We start from the raw sequence: 17,335 nt of genomic DNA, 5'->3' as shown, positions 1-17,335 counted from the left end.
GGCCCCCTCCTATGTTTGAGGTGGGCCCCTCCTACATTACAGCTGGGCCCCCTCCTATGCTTGAGGTAGGCCCTCCATTACAGCTGGACCCCACCTGTGTTTGAGGTGGGCCCCTCCTACATTACACCTGGACCCCACCTATTTTTGAGGTGCGCCCCACCTACATTACATCTGAACCCCACCTATGTTTGAAGTGGGCTCCACCTATGTTTGAAGTGGGCCCCACCTATGTTTGAGGTGGGCCCCAATGTTTGAAGTGGGCTCCACCTATGTTTGAAGTGGGCCCCACCTATGTTTGAAGTGGGCCCCACCTATGTTTGAGGTGGGCCCCACCTATGTTTGAGGTGGGCCCCACCTATGTTTGAGGTGGGCCCCACCTATGTTTGAGGTGGGCCCCACCTATGTTTGAGGTGGGCCCCACCTATGTTTGAGGTGGATCCCACCTATGTTTGAGGTGGATCCCACCTATGCGAGGTGGGCCGCACCTATGTTTGAGGTGGATCCCACCCATGTTTGAGGTGGACACCACCTATGTTTGAGTTGGGCCCCACCTATGTTTGAGGTGGATCCCACCTATATTTGAGGTGGGCCCCACCTATGTTTGAGATGGATCCCACCTATGTTTGAGGTGGGCCCCACCTATGTTTGAGGTGGGCCCCACCTATGTTTGAGGTGGATCCCACCTATGTTTGAGGTGGGCCCCACCTATGTTTGAGGTGGATCCCACCTATGTTTGAGGTGGGCCCCACCTATGTTTGAGATGGATCCCACCTATGTTTGAGGTGGGCCCCACCTATGTTTGAGGTGGGCCCCACCTTGTTTGAGGTGGGCCCCACCTATGTTTGAGGTGGGCCCCACCTATGTTTGAGGTGGGCCCCACCTATGTTTGAGGTGGGCCCCACCTATGTTTGAGGTGGGCCCCACCTATGTTCGAGGTGGGCCCCACCTATGTTTGAGGTGGGCCCCACCTATGTTTGAGGTGGGCCCCACCTATGTTTGAGGTGGGCCCCACCTATGTTTGAGGTGGGCCCCACCTATGTTTGAGGTGGGCCCCACCTATGTTTGAGGTGGATCCCACCTATGTTTGAGGTGGGCCCCACCTATGTTTGAGGTGGATCCCACCTATGCTTGAGGTTGATCCCACCTATGCTTGAGGTTGATCCCACCTATGTTTGAGGTGGGCCCCACCTATGTTTTTCGTGGGCCCCACCTATGTTTGAGGTGGGCCCCACCTATGTTTGAGGTGGGCCCCACCTATGTTTGAGGTGGGCCCCACCTATGTTTGAGGTGGGCCCCACCTATGTTTGTGGGCCCCACCTATGTTTGAGGTGGGCCCCACCTATGTTTGAGGTGGGCCCCACCTATGTTTGAGGTGGGCCCCACCTATGTTTGAGGTGGATCCCACCTATGTTTGAGGTGGGCCCCACCTATGTTTGAGGTGGATCCCACCTATGTTTGAGGTGGGCCCTACCTATGTTTGAGGTGGGCCCCACCTATGTTTGAGGTGGGCCCCACCTATGTTTGAGGTGGATCCCACCTATGTTTGAGGTGGATCCCACCTATGTTTGAGGTGGGCCCCACCTATGTTTGAGGTGGATCCCACCTATGAGGTGGATCCCAATGTTTGAGGTGGATCCCACCTATGTTTGAGGTGGATCCCACCTATGTTTGAGGTGGGCCCCACCTATGTTTGAGGTGGGCCCCACCTATGTTTGAGGTGGGCCCCACCTATGTTTGAGGTGGGCCCCACCTATGTTTGAGGTGGGCCCCACCTATGTTTGAGGTGGACCCCACCTATGTTTGAGGTGGGCCCCACCTATGTTTGAGGTGGGCCCCACCTATGTTTGAGGTGGGCCCCACCTATGTTTGAGGTGGGCCCCACCTATGTTTGAGGTGGGCCCCACCTATGTTTGAGGTGGGCCCCACCTATGTTTGAGGTGGGCCCCACCTATGTTTGAGGTGGATCCCACCTATGTTTGAGGTGGATCCCACCTATGTTTGAGGTGGGCCCCACCTATGTTTGAGGTGGGCCCCACCTATGTTTGAGGTGGGCCCCACCTATGCTTGAGGTGGGCCCCACCTATGTTTGAGGTGGGCCCCACCTATGTTTGAGGTGGATCCCACCTATGTTTGAGGTGGGCCCCACCTATGTTTGAGGTGGGCCCCACCTATGTTTGAGGTGGGCCCCACCTATGTTTGAGGTGGATCCCACCTATGTTTGAGGTGGATCCCACCTATGTTTGAGGTGGGCCCCACCTATGTTTGAGGTGGGCCCCACCTATGTTTGAGGTGGGCCCCACCTATGCTTGAGGTGGGCCCCACCTATGTTTGAGGTGGGCCCCACCTATGTTTGAGGTGGATCCCACCTATGTTTGAGGTGGATCCCACCTATGTTTGAGGTGGGCCCCACCTATGTTTGAGGTGGGCCCCACCTATGTTTGAGGTGGGCCCCACGTATGTTTGAGGTGGATCCCACCTATGTTTGAGGTGGATCCCACCTATGTTTGAGGTGGGCCCCACCTATGTTTGAGGTGGGCCCCACCTATGTTTGAGGTGGATCCCACCTATGTTAACTTATTTAGTAAACTGGAAAAGTTTTTTTTATTTGAAGCAAATTATGAAATTTTATAGTAATTTGTCATTGATTATGCCATGTATACAAATTATTTTTGTACAACTGTAAATAAAAATGTTATGGACATTTTTCAGTTTATATAGTTTAACCCACCTTATACATGAACAATTCAAGTCATAATGAACGATTTTCAGTGAATAGAGAGAGGTGTACGGGGGGGGGGAAGGGGGCTCCAACCGTGGTCTCGACATCTGAAAGTGTCGATACTAGGCTATATTTATAAATATTTTAGTGTAAATACCTCACTGAGAGGTGTAGACCTGTGTCTGAGAGATTCACTTTGCTGTACGCAGCTGCTTAAATCAAGAAATAGTGTGGTAGGGGTTCTTGGGCAGTATGCTAACGCACTCTATGTTTATTAATAAATAATCGCAAACTATGGAAAAAAGCTTGAAAACTGAGCGTAATTTTAGCCTCCTAAGAGATTTTATTCGTCCATATTCTAAAGGGAAAGTCATATCTCCCCCACCCCGCAGAAAACTAATGGAATTCTTTCAAAAGGTAACAAAGATTAAACAGAAAAAGGGATGGGTGGCTGGACAGGATAAAAATGTATTAATATAGTTATGGTTGAGTCTTGGCTTCTGCCTCGGGGACACAGACTCGCTACTTCCTTATTGATTCCTGGCTTCCAGTACATACTAAATGGTTATAACCAGGACCATGTTTTTCAAAGGAGTGGACCGGTAAGCCAGCGGAAAGCCTCTGGTCAGATGACCAGAAGCCCAAACGGCGGGTCATTTAAGACCCGCAAGAGGAAACACTAGTCCTGTTTCCTAACGAATCTTATCTACTTACCTGATTCCAATATCTTTTCATAATTACTCTTGAAGAAAAGTTTTACGTAGTGTTTTCAGGTATTGGTCGTGCGATTCGCAGACCTTATCTCTTCTAGTGTCCAGTTTTGTTGTGAATCTTTGGTTCTTCTCGGGTTCCTTCACATGCTTGATTATTTTCGGGTTCCATGCTGGTGCCACCTACTTTAACATGGGCCTGATATATGTCGTGTTTAAAGACCAAAGTAATTTCTTGCTAAGGTATCTGAAGGCAATTTTTAGATTAACTAGCTTAGCTGTGGAAAACTGCATTTACCTGAATGTATCATTATATACATAACAGTAAATGAACATAGATAATTATTATTTATCAGTTAGATAAGTAGGAATTTGGGACACCTAGGTCGCAAAAAATGTCCCCCTTCGATACCTACCACTGTCATATTCACAAGTTGCTCTGGACCTATTAATTAAATGAAATATACATCAGCAGGAATGCTGGTAAATATATAAATTTGTGGACTGTATATTAAAATTAAAAAAGGATTATAGTATATACTCACATTTATATAACAGAAGGAGAATATATCTTAATCATAACACTCACCAATTTGACTGGAGATTAAGTTGTATCATACTCAGAAAACCTCACTGTCTATACATGAAAATAACAACTGGCCAGAGTTATAACATAACAGACTTATCTGAGGTTCCTGGAGCTGTCTTGTCCAGTCGCCTGATATCTCAAGTTATGCAGGAATGCACATCCAACAATTTCGCCTCCTATTTGAGAGGTGTCAGCCCAATTTTAACCTCTAGAGCACGAAAATTCTTCCCATTACACAACGTTTACTTGGCTCATTCAAACCAAAATGGCGACTGACCTCCCCAGCCGCAGGTTTCCCATTTTCGATAACATACTTCTTTTAAAAATACAATATAGGGCATCTATTTACCTATAAATTACCGTATTTCCGGAAAATATATACAGCATTTTCCACATTAGCTATGTCTAATAAATTCTACAGTTAATTTGCTGTGAAGTGACATGAGCAGTGCGGTGCGCTTTCCCTGATCCCTAACTAAAATCAAAATTTTTAAAGGGGCGGACCGGCAAGCCAGCGGAAGGCCTTTATCAGATGACCAAAAGCTCCAATGGCGGGCCATCATCTAAAACCCGCGTCAGGAAACACTTGTCCTGTTTCCTGACGAACCTTACCTAACCCTGATCCTTCTCCTAGTGCCGTATATGTATCGCCTCGCTACGAGAATTTTGTTTCCTGTATTCTGTTTCCTAGCCTCATTAATTAGCGTTTAACAAAATCGAAGTCAAATAGCCGCTTTTATGAGCATTTTTACAAATTATTCAAGTTATCTTAAAGCCTCTAAACACCTTATCCACTTATTATAATTCATAGTTTTTATTTTAATTCACTGGTACACAGCAATATATAGGCTTCGATCTTCTCTGGAAGGTTCTGACTGTCTGGGAACTTAACCTCATCTCACACCAGTAAATAAGAACATAACACAAGGAGGAACACTGCAGTAGGCCTGTCGGCCCATACTTGGCAGGTCGTACCTTTCATTCTCCAGATTTTCTAGTTAGGTTAGGTAAGGTTCGTCAGGAAACAGAACAAATGTTTCCAGATTTTCCAGTGTTCCATTAAGCTCTTTCCTTAGTACGTCTGACGGGTCATGACGAACGCCTTCTCATAATCTCGGAAAATATAGTGTACCCAACCACATCTTTCCTGGTAAATATACCGTTTTCTTTGGGATGTTTGTGAGAATGTGAGTTATGATGCGAGTAATGAGAAACAGAGAGAGCTTTAGCACATGTCTGTGAGAAAGTGAGAGCTATTAATATATAACGATTAGAGAGTTTGCTTTCAACGTGAACATATACGACATATAAGAGGAGAAAGTTAATGGACGTAAAGACGTATAACGACGACGCTGGAGGTGTTAAAGCTTTTTTTAAGCGACTGGTGGTAATGGCGGTGTGTGTGTGTGTGTGTGTGTGTGTGTGTGTGTGTGTGTGTGTGTGTGTGTGTACATATTATCTATATGATGTACACAATTTTATTTTTGTTCCCATGACAGCTGTGAGGCCTCAAAACCATTACCAAAAATTCTATTTTATTACTTTTTAGAGAAATGAATGATCGAAAAAATAACTTGTCTGAACACACAGACTTCTGATACAAGTAAATCTCTCAGTAATGTGTCAGTTCCGTGACTATCTTAGTAACTATCTTAGTAACTATCTTAGTAACTATCTTAGTAACTATCTTAGTAACTATCTTAGTAACTATCTTAGTAACTATCTTAGTAACTATCTTAGTAACTATCTTAGTAACTATCTTAGTAACTATCTTAGTAACTATCTTAGTAACTATCTTAGTAACTATCTTAGTAACTATCTTAGTAACTATCTTAGTAACTATCTTAGTAACTATCTTAGTAACTATCTTAGTAACTATCTTAGTAACTATCTTAGTAACTATCTTAGTAACTATCTTAGTAACTATCTTAGTAACTATCTTAGTAACTATCTTAGTAACTATCTTAGTAACTATCTTAGTAACTATCTTAGTAACTATCTTAGTAACTATCTTAGTAACTATCTTAGTAACTATCTTAGTAACTATCTTAGTAACTATCTCGACCTAAGTTTAGACATGACAGGAGCCAGGAAATCTTTAATAAATTACGCTGCTGATAGTACACTGTTGTATCAACGTTTCTACCAGTAATAGCAGTGGTATACTAGTACCAGAAGCATTATTATTTGTAGTAGCAGCAGTGCTAGTAGTAGTAGTAGTAGTAGTAGTAATAACAGTAGTAGTCGTAGTAATAGTAGTAACAGTAGTAGTCGTAGTAATAGTAGTAACAGTAGTAGTCGTAGTAATAGTAGTAACAGTAGTAGTCGTAGTAATAGTAACAGTAGTAGTCGTAGTAATAGTAGTAACAGTAGTAGTCGTAGTAATAGTAATAGTAGTCGTAGTAATAGTAGTAACAGTAGTAGTCGTAGTAATAGTAGTAACAGTAGTAGTCGTAGTAATAGTAACAGTAGTAGTCGTAGTAATAGTAGTAACAGTAGTAGTCGTAGTAATAGTAGTAACAGTAGTAGTCGTAGTAATAGTAGTAACAGTAGTAGTCGTAGTAATAGTAGTAACAGTAGTAGTCGTAGTAATAGTAGTAACAGTAGTAGTCGTAGTAATAGTAGTAACAGTAGTAGTCGTAGTAATAGTAGTAACAGTAGTAGTCGTAGTAATAGTAGTAACAGTAGTAGTCGTAGTAATAGTAGTAACAGTAGTAGTCGTAGTAATAGTAGTAACAGTAGTAGTCGTAGTAATAGTAACAGTAGTAGTCGTAGTAATAGTAGTAACAGTAGTAGTCGTAGTAATAGTAGTAACAGTAGTAGTCGTAGTAATAGTAGTAACAGTAGTAGTCGTAGTAATAGTAGTAACAGTAGTAGTCGTAGTAATAGTAGTAACAGTAGTAGTCGTAGTAATAGTAGTAACAGTAGTAGTCGTAGTAATAGTAGTAGTCGTAGTATTATTATAATCAAGGGGGAAGCGCTAAACCCGGAGGATTATACAGCGCCTGGGGGGGGATGTGGAAGGCATTCAGGCTTAATTCGGGGAACTGGACCACAGATCCAAATTCCCTAAATCAAGAGCCCCTCACCAACATCAAGGAACCTTCCTTGAGGGGAGTAGTCGTAGTAATAGTAGTAACAGTAGTAGTCGTAGTAATAGTAGTAACAGTAGTAGTCGTAGTAATAGTAGTAACAGTAGTAGTCGTAGTAATAGTAGTAACAGTAGTAGTCGTAGTAATAGTAATCATAGTAGTAGTCGTAGTAATAGTAATCATAGTAGTAGTAGTAGTAGTAATTTGCTTGGGTAATTTTATATAAACAAAAATTATATTAAAAAGTATAAAGGAGAATTCCAGGTAACTCGTCAAATTAAGATTTGGCGTCATATCCTAACGCCTCCGTTTCGGTAGGGAATTTATATTGGCCAATACAAATTAACATACCTGTAGTGAAACTTAATACTCTGGGAAGCGGACATTACGTGTGGTGTCAACTTAACAGTTTCTGACGATACCGCTTCCATTACACCTTTGATGATTTCAATGAATGATTCGGCCGATTTCCCAATTCCTTGAGAGATCCGACACTCCATTTCAAGACGGCTACCCGAGCCTTACTCAATTCAGTTTTCCATTTTTTTTTTGACCTCTCCCCTTGGGTCAAATAGAGAGCCGAGACCAGCAGTCAACCTCCCACACCCGTGTCACCTCCACTGTCTCTTGCCATCAACACAACCCTCCTCCCCAATTTAGTTGGAAGCACTCACTCGCGTCCTCACAAGTAGTTTGGTAGTTTGTACACATTACTAATTATAGGAAAATTATAGTTAATTTTCCACAGTGTGGGTGGTAGCCACACCATACCCATGGTGTGGGTGGGAACGGTTGAAGTCCCGTGACTTGTATTCCCTGAAGCGCAGACGAGAAAGATACATAATATACACTTGGAAAATCCTAGAGGGATTAGTACCAAATTTGCAAAAGAAAATCACTCCCTACGAAAGCAAAAGATTCGGCAGGAGATACAACATTCCCTCAATGAAAAGCATGGGATCCACGAGTACGCTGAGATAACACAGTAAGTTTCAGGGGCCCAAGACTCTTCGACTTCATCCCAGCATACATAAGAGGGATTGCCAATAGACCCCTGGCTGCCTTCAAGAGGGAGTTGGACAGATACTGAAAGTCGGTCCCGGATCAGCCGGCCTGTGGTTCGTATGCTGAATTACGTGTTACGTAACCAATAGTAACAGCCTGGTTGATCAAAACCTGATCCATCCCGAGGCCTGGTCACAGACCGGGCCGCGGGGACGTTGATCCCCGAAGCCTCTCCAGGTATACTACTGTGGTCAGTCAAACAAACGGGCTTCCACATGGATAAATTGTCATTTTTGTGGAAATTGGTGCCACGCCCCTTGTGCAGATATCCCAGAACTAGCTACAAGCAGTATTAAAACAGAGAAGTGTTTTTGGGTATGCCCAAATGAGGAAAATCTGTGGACTAAAATCACAAGGGTATTAAAAGAGGACAACATCAAAGCTGCTTTCATAGAAAACCTGGAAGCTTTCTACAACAGATGGGAACATAAAAAGTCTGGGCTGAATGGTACTGCCCTTGATACTGGCCATGTAGTCACAAACTGTAAGGCTGGAGGTGATGTCCTGGTAGTCAGTAAATGTGGGGCTGATAGTGCTGTCCTGGGAGACAGTAATGGTGAAGCAGGAGGTGCTGTCCTGGGAGACAGAAATGGTGAAGCTGGAGGTGCTGTCCTGGGAGACAGGAATGGTGAAGCTGGAGATACTGTCCTGGGAGACAGTAATGGTGAAGCTGGAGATACTGTCCTGGGAGACAGTAATGGTGAAGCTGGAGGTGCTGTCCTGGGAGACAGTAATGGTGAAGCTGGAGAATTTGTCCAGGTAGTCGGGAATTATACGAAGGAAGGAATACATATAAATGACCTCATAGGGGACAGGAGCCATAGTAGGGAAACAAGTGTAGTCAAAGATAAGATAAAACCAATATTGCAAACTAGAAATACCGCAGGAAATAGCAAACAAGAGGACTCCAATAGCAATACTGAGGATAAATTACCAAAAACAACTGGTGGGAGCTCCATTGTTGGTGCTAGGGATGATAGAAGTAAGACAGGGAAACATGCACCAACAGGGAATACAGTCACAGAAACCCAAGGCAAGCGGAAACCAAGCCTGTGCACATACTATGCACTTGGTATCTGCTGGCATGGGAAATCTGGAAAAACAGATGGGACATGCAACTACGACCACCCTAGAAAATGCCATGCCCATATGACAACAGGAAAATGCAAACTCCCTTCCTGTAAGCTTTTTCACCCTGAAATGTGTACCTCTTCAGTACAGGAAAGACTGTGCTATAACTTAAATTGCCAGGCATACCATCTAAAGGGGACAAAAAGATACAAAACATCCAGGCCATGGGAAAACCTGGGTAGCCACAGCCACTCAAGAGGGAGAGGTTTTTTAGTGCCAGGAAGGAAAAAAAAACTGGCAGGAAATGGCAGAAATCGTACACCAAATCCAGTCATTCCTGGAGTGGAACCACAGTCGATGGCCTCCACTCCAAACCAACAGATACAGATACTAATGCCGGAAAAAAAATCCCCCCCCAGTACCAACAATACCACCAGTCCGATAACATTCTTCTTTGCAAATATACAGGGTCTAAAGCCAGCAACAAACAACAAAATACCTTTCATCCGTGGACTGCTTGCAGAGGCAAAGGCAATGTTCGCGGCTTTCACTGAGACCCACATAAAGGATCACTTGGACAACGAAATATGGATCCCAGGTTACAACCTATACAGATGTGACAGAGTGAACAGGCAAAAGGGGGGGGGGGTTGGCCTGTACATTGCAGAGTCACTTGTTTGCACAGAACTGCTTAATGCCTCAAATGATGTAGTGGAAGTTTTAGCAGTAAAGGTCGAGAACCAAAACCTAGTCATTGTGGTAGTCTACAAGCCTCCGGATGCAACATCCCGGCAATTCCAGGAACAGCTGTTAAAAATTGACCACTGTCTGGAAAATCTTCCAGCTCCTGCACCCAACATCTTGCTCCTGGGGGATTTCAACTTAAGGCACCTAAAATGGAGGAATATAGCAAATAATATTGTTGCAGTAATAACACCAGGAGGCAGCTCTGATGAAAACTCACACTCACACGAGCTTTTAAATCTCTGCACAAAATTCAATTTAAACCAGCAAATAATAGAGCCCACTAGACTGGAGAATACACTAGACCTCATCTTCACTAACAATGATGATCTGATAAGAAATGTCACCATATCAAAAACAATATACTCAGATCACAACATAATTGAGGCTCAGACATGTATGCGTGGAGCCCCAGACCGACAAAATGAGACTAGTCACGAGGGAGCATTCACCAAATTCAACTTCAATAACAAAAACATAAAGTGGGACCAAGTAAACCAAGTCCTAACCGATATAAGCTGGGAAGATACACTAAGCAACACAGACCCCAACTTATGCCTAGAACAGATTAACTCGGTGGCACTCGATGTATGCACAAGGCTTATTCCTCTAAGAAAAAGGAGGAGTAGATGTAAAATAGAAAGAGACAGGCGCTCCCTTTACAGGCGACGGAAAAGAATAACAGAGCGGCTAAAAGAGGTCAATATATCTGAAATGCGTAGGGAGACACTGGTCAGAGAAATAGCAAGCATCGAACTTAAGCTAAAAGAATCCTTTAGGAGTCAGGAATCGCGGGAAGAACTAAAAGCCATAAATGAAATCGAAAGAAACCCAAAGTATTTCTTCTCCTATGCCAAATCAAAATCGAGAACAACGTCCAGTATTGGGCCCCTACTTAAACAAGATGGGTCCTACACAGATGACAGCAAGGAAATGAGTGAGCTACTCAAGTCCCAATATGACTCAGTTTTTAGCAAGCCGCTAACCAGACTGAGAGTCGAAGATCAAAATGAATTTTTTATGAGAGAGCCACAAAATTTGATTAACACAAGCCTATCCGATGTTATCCTGACGCCAAATGACTTCGAACAGGCGATAAATGACATGCCCATGCACTCTGCCCCAGGGCCAAACTCATGGAACTCTGTGTTCATCAAGAACTGCAAGAAGCCCCTATCACGAGCCTTTTCCATCCTATGGAGAGGGAGCATGGACACGGGGGTCGTCCCTCAGTTACTAAAAACAACAGACATAGCCCCACTCCACAAAGGGGGCAGTAAAGCAATAGCAAAGAACTACAGACCAATAGCACTAACATCCCATATCATAAAAATCTTTGAAAGGGTCCTAAGAAGCAAGATCACCACCCATCTAGAAACCCATCAGTTACACAACCCAGGGCAACATGGGTTTAGAACAGGTCGCTCCTGTCTGTCTCAACTATTGGATCACTACGACAAGGTCCTAAATGCACTAGAAGACAAAAAGAATGCAGATGTAATATATACAGACTTTGCAAAAGCCTTCGACAAGTGTGACCATGGCGTAATAGCGCACAAAATGCGTGCTAAAGGAATAACAGGAAAAGTCGGTCGATGGATCTATAATTTCCTCACTAACAGAACACAGAGAGTAGTCGTCAACAGAGTAAAGTCCGAGGCAGCTACGGTGAAAAGCTCTGTTCCACAAGGCACAGTACTAGCTCCCATCTTGTTCCTCATCCTCATATCCGACATAGACAAGGATGTCAGCCACAGCACCGTGTCTTCCTTTGCAGATGACACCCGAATCTGCATGACAGTGTCTTCCATTGCAGACACTGCAAGGCTCCAGGCGGACATCAACCAAATCTTTCAGTGGGCTGCGGAAAACAATATGAAGTTCAACGATGAGAAATTTCAATTACTCAGATATGGTAAACATGAGGAAATTAAATCTTCATCAGAGTACAAAACAAATTCTGGCCACAAAATAGAGCGAAACACCAACGTCAAAGACCTGGGAGTGATTATGTCGGAGGATCTCACCTTCAAGGACCATAACATTGTATCAATCGCATCTGCTAGAAAAATGACAGGATGGATAATGAGAACCTTCAAAACTAGGGAGGCCAAGCCCATGATGACACTCTTCAGGTCACTTGTTCTATCTAGGCTGGAATATTGCTGCACTCTAACAGCACCTTTCAAGGCAGGTGAAATTGCCGACCTAGAAAATGTACAGAGAACTTTCACGGCGCGCATAACGGAGATAAAACACCTCAATTACTGGGAGCGCTTGAGGTTTCTAAACCTGTATTCCCTGGAACGCAGGAGGGAGAGATACATGATTATATACACCTGGAAAATCCTAGAGGGACTAGTACCGAACTTGCACACGAAAATCACTCACTACGAAAGCAAAAGACTTGGCAGACGATGCACCATCCCCCCAATGAAAAGCAGGGGTGTCACTAGCACGTTAAGAGACCATACAATAAGTGTCAGGGGCCCGAGACTGTTCAACTGCCTCCCAGCACACATAAGGGGGATTACCAACAGACCCCTGGCAGTCTTCAAGCTGGCACTGGACAAGCACCTAAAGTCAGTTCCTGATCAGCCGGGCTGTGGCTCGTACGTTGGTTTGCGTGCAGCCAGCAGCAACAGCCTGGTTGATCAGGGGCTGATCCACCAGGAAGCCTGGTCACAGACCGGGCCGCGGGGGCGTTGACCCCCGAAACTCTCTCCAGGTAAACTCCAGGTAGTTAAAGATTACAGAGGTACATAATAGGTCCAGGGACTGGTAGCAATACATGTTACAGTGGTAATGAACTATGTACATGTTTGTATCTGGTTGCAATCCTGATGAATTATTTATGCAGACAAGAATTAAGTCACAAAAATATTAGTGTAGCTTTTATACAGCAAAACCAGCAACAACAACAACAGCAACAACAACAACAACAACAACAACAACAGCAACAACAACAACAACAACAACAACAACAACAACAGCAACAACAGCAACAACAACAACAACAACAACAACAACAACAACAACAACAACAGCAACAACAACAACAACAACAACAACAACAACAACAACAACAGCAACAACAACAACAGCAACAACAACAACAACAACAACAACAACAACAACAACAACAGCAACAACAACAACAACAACAACAACAGCAACAACAACAACAACAACAACAACAACAACAACAACAACAGCAACAACAACAACAACAACAACAACAACAACAGCAACAACAACAACAACAACAACAACAGCAACAACAACAACAACAACAACAACAACAACAACAACAGCAACAACAACAACAACAACAACAACAACAACAACAGCAACAACAACAACAGCAACAACAACAACAACAGCAACAACAACAGCAACAACAACAACAACAACAACAACAACAACAGCAACAACAACAACAACAACAACAACAACAGCAACAACAACAACAACAACAACAGCAACAACAACAACAGCAACAACAACAACAACAACAACAACAACAACAACAACAACAACAACAACAACAACAATAATAATAATAATAATAATAATAATAATAATAAAAAATAAATAAATAAGACATTTAAGCATTAGAGTTGAAGATCTGAAGTTGTTACATGTAAACTAATACACAATTTTTTTCTATAAAAATGTAAATTAGAATACACAACCCTAAACTAATTCAAACCTTCCACTAAGACATTATTATTATTAGTACTAGTAACAACAGCATTACTAACAGTATCAGTAGTAGTTATTGTAACAGAAGCAGTAGTCCCAGTCTTAGCAGTTGTCGTAGCAACATCACTGGCAGTAGTTGCAATCATAACACACAGACATATGGGACTGGACTTTCTGCAATGCCACGGCCATGGAGAGGAACAGCTGGTGCATCTCACTCTACACGTGGTAATTACGTTGCTAGTCGTTAAAATGAAAACACCCTAACTCTAAATCACCATGACAATAACATTTGTGGTCCCCCCCAAACAATAACCATGAGAAAGCAGCGACGAGTAGGCCGCAGAGTGGCCGTTTTCTGTGTGTCGTTCGTTGCGTTTTCTTCACCGAACTTTTACACCTGTTACTTTTAGCCACGGTGAAGGAGTACGAGAAGAGTATATAAGGTGAGTAAGTGGCGGCTTGATGGCCAGTTTCGTGGGGTTGCTATCATCACCAAGAACTCAACACCTTATTGAGAGGTTCTCAGTTAAACACAGTAACCAAGATGGCCTCCTTCAAGGGTAGGCTCTCGTGTGTTTAACTCGTCCAAGTGAAATTGCGTTGTTCCTCTTTTTTTTTTTTAATAAGCAAGCCATTTGCATAGTGTGCCAAATTTGGAAATGGAAATTTGGAGTATGATATGCAAATGTATATTAAAAAAAGGTCTTTGATGGCAGGAACGTATCAAGCGTTAATACGATGGTGATTTTGGAAAAATGACACTTGCATTCAGTTCAGGACATTTGTTAATGGAGCTTCTTCTTCAGTGGCTTCAGGACTGAAGAAACCACTCGTGGTGAAACGTTTCCTTGAATTAATGTCTTGAACTGTACACAAGTATCTTTATCCACATGTTGTTGGCATCACCGTAACAATCACTTTCACGATGGTGATTCCTGGTGTTGTCCACCGGTTAGTGAGTTCTGTGACCTGGTTCCTGCAGGAGATTAGCCGGTTGCAACACTCAAGTCAATGACTCGAGCAATCGCAATAACACGACTGTAAACAAGTCAGGGAAACGGTGTGAGGCCTGAACCTATGGCAAGTGAGTTTTAGGACTCGCCATGCGATCGAATCCTACTCGTTCTGTGCGAGAGGTAGCATAAGGGAAGACAGATTCTAGGGCTCCGGGAACAGTCTCTGCATCACTCTTTGATTTTCAAAGGGTTACATTTAGACCGGTGTGATTTTCGGAGGTTAATATAATGATGGAGTGTTGGTAGCGTGTGAACGAATAGCCGAGGCAATATCTGCTGATTTTAGAGATTATTAACGTGCGGAAAATCAAGGATGCAAATGGATTTGTCATATTAGAATATGAGTTAGAGAAATATTTAAACAAAAAAATATTCTTTTTATGCCTACGGGATAGTGATCAAGCAACTTGTGGGGAATGTGAGAAAATTACATTTAAGATTGAATCAAGAATAATTCACCGAATTACTCGCCCTTACAAGGGTGGAATTATTACATATAGATGATAAAATAAAGGCAGAAAAATCATGCTTAGAGAAAGAAATGAACTCTGTTAGAATGAGGAAGAGCCAGAAGGAGATACTATATAGAGTGATCGAAGGAGTAACTTAGTTAAAGGTGTGAGTAACAGCAAGGTCGCTTATCTTAAGGCTGAAAACATTTGTGAATTGACTATTCCATTGATTCGGTGTGCTCCAAAAAAAAAGGTGGGGAGGGAGGGAGGGAGGTACCAAAGAGCTGACAAGGTGTAAGAATTGTAGGTACTATATCTGCCATGTATAACAAGTAAAATATATGGAAAAAATTGTGATTTATAGAATGAGATTATTACAGAAAGTATGACTGTAATAAAAAAACTAGCGATTTAGAGAGAGTTGAAGGTGAGTGGGTACAGTGTTTTCACTGAAGCACAAAATTCAACAATACTCAAAGAGACGAGATGAACTGACTGCCGCATTTTTGGATGCAAATAAAATATATAGCAAAGTACACGAGGAAGTACTGTAGATGCACATATTTGATCCCACACCAGCTGCTTGCCGTATGTAAGGATATTATTCGGAATCGCAGATTAACATCTGCAATGACCAGAGCTAGTCTCTCAGAGAATTGTGAAAAAATGATGCAGCCAGTTGTATCATGGGGAAGCGCTAAGCCCATAGGGTCACACAGCTCCCCGGGGATTATCAGGTAATCAGGTACGATCCAAGGAAGAGGAGAGGATAGCTCCGGGTCCTTGGACAACTTTCTTTAAGGAGTTCCATAAGACTGTAAAGCATTATTCGCTGCAACTTTGTTTTGGAAGTTAAGGGAGACCCTCGGCTCGTGGGTAAAATACGCTCTCAGCGTATTTTCATGTTCCAGTTTCTTGTTCCAGAGTAGGATGCACACGTCCAACGGTAAACCACTGGAAAGCGTCGGTCAGATGACCACAAGCTCCAGTGGCGGGCCATCATATGACCAAGACCCGCGTCAGGAAACACTTGTCCTGTTTCCTGACTAATCTTACCTAACCAAACCTACTTCTGTGGAGCTGGATGAAGCTTTAGCAATATGAATACTGACAAATATTGTGATTCCATCTGGACGGTTTGAGCTGCTCTCGGGTCTGCAGCAACATTTAAATGAAATGTTGCATTTACACGGTCACCATCGCCGAGAAATACCATCACCCATGACACACTAAAAAACATCCTCACACACTACAGGTCACACCTAACTCACACTGTGACACACCATCGTGCACTCTACACTAGGCCATACCAACAACAGAATTAAACAGATATTAATAAATGTAAAAAAAAAAATGCAATATATATTTTCCACTGGCTGTTTCTGATATTATTTTACAGGAATTTTCGTCGCCTGGTTGATACTGGGACTGATTCTGGCGGCTGCGAGCCTCCCCACCCAGCAGGACAAACAGCAGGAGGATGGAAAATATGCTGCGAATGAGGAGCAACAGCAGCAGAAGGCGTTATCGGAGGAGAAGAAGAAGAAGGAGGAAGGAAGCCGCTTCTTCGTTACTGGGAACACCAACCAACAAATAGTGATCGGGAACGCTGGTTATGTGTTGGTGGGACTCGTTAGTCTGTTCGCTCTCATTGCGGTCATTGCGGCAGCCTTCAGCACTCGTCGCAGGGAAGGAGGGTACCGCCAGCCTGTGCACACGTAAGTCTTGCCTGGGAAAGGCTCGACGTGGTTCTCCGGTGGATTTTCTTGTATATTTTGAACTCCGGTGATTACTTCGATAACATGATCGAAGGCATTTTCTGAAAAAAAAGTGCTTCGTCATCTTGATAAATAATGCATGGTCATCTTCATACAAAAATGCATGGTCATCTTCATACAAAAATGCATGATCATCTTCATATAAAAAGGCATGATCATCTTCATGCAAAAATGCATGATCATCTTCACCACTACTGTTATAAAGCACAATTTTTAATAGGGGTGGAGAGGTAAGCCAGAGGAAGGCCTCGGTCAGATGACCACAAGCTCCAGCTGCAGGTCATCATATGACTAAGACCCGCGTCAGGAAACAAACCTGACCTAACCTAACCTAACCTAACCTACTCAGTGCTTGACTAAGCTTGCCTAAATAATGCAAAGATTGACTTAG

At 43.1% G+C, this 17,335-nt stretch overlaps 1 protein-coding gene across 1 annotated transcript in view; it reads left to right on the top strand.

The window, feature by feature from the left end:
- The first annotated feature begins 14,165 nt into the window (after positions 1-14,165).
- The window catches only part of LOC128684736 (uncharacterized), a 19,446-nt gene continuing 16,276 nt past the window's right edge, over positions 14,166-17,335 (top strand). The window contains exons 1-2 of the mRNA XM_070105022.1: positions 14,166-14,258; positions 16,566-16,884. Coding sequence (XP_069961123.1) covers positions 14,243-14,258; positions 16,566-16,884 — 335 coding nt within the window. The 5' untranslated portion in view covers positions 14,166-14,242. The remainder of the gene's footprint in view (positions 14,259-16,565; positions 16,885-17,335) is intronic.

This window comes from Cherax quadricarinatus, chromosome 5 (assembly GCF_038502225.1).
Source record: "Cherax quadricarinatus isolate ZL_2023a chromosome 5, ASM3850222v1, whole genome shotgun sequence".
Taxonomy (NCBI): Eukaryota; Metazoa; Arthropoda; class Malacostraca; order Decapoda; family Parastacidae; genus Cherax; species Cherax quadricarinatus.
Note: the sequence above shows the minus strand (reverse complement) of the source record. Positions and strands in the feature narration are given on the sequence as shown.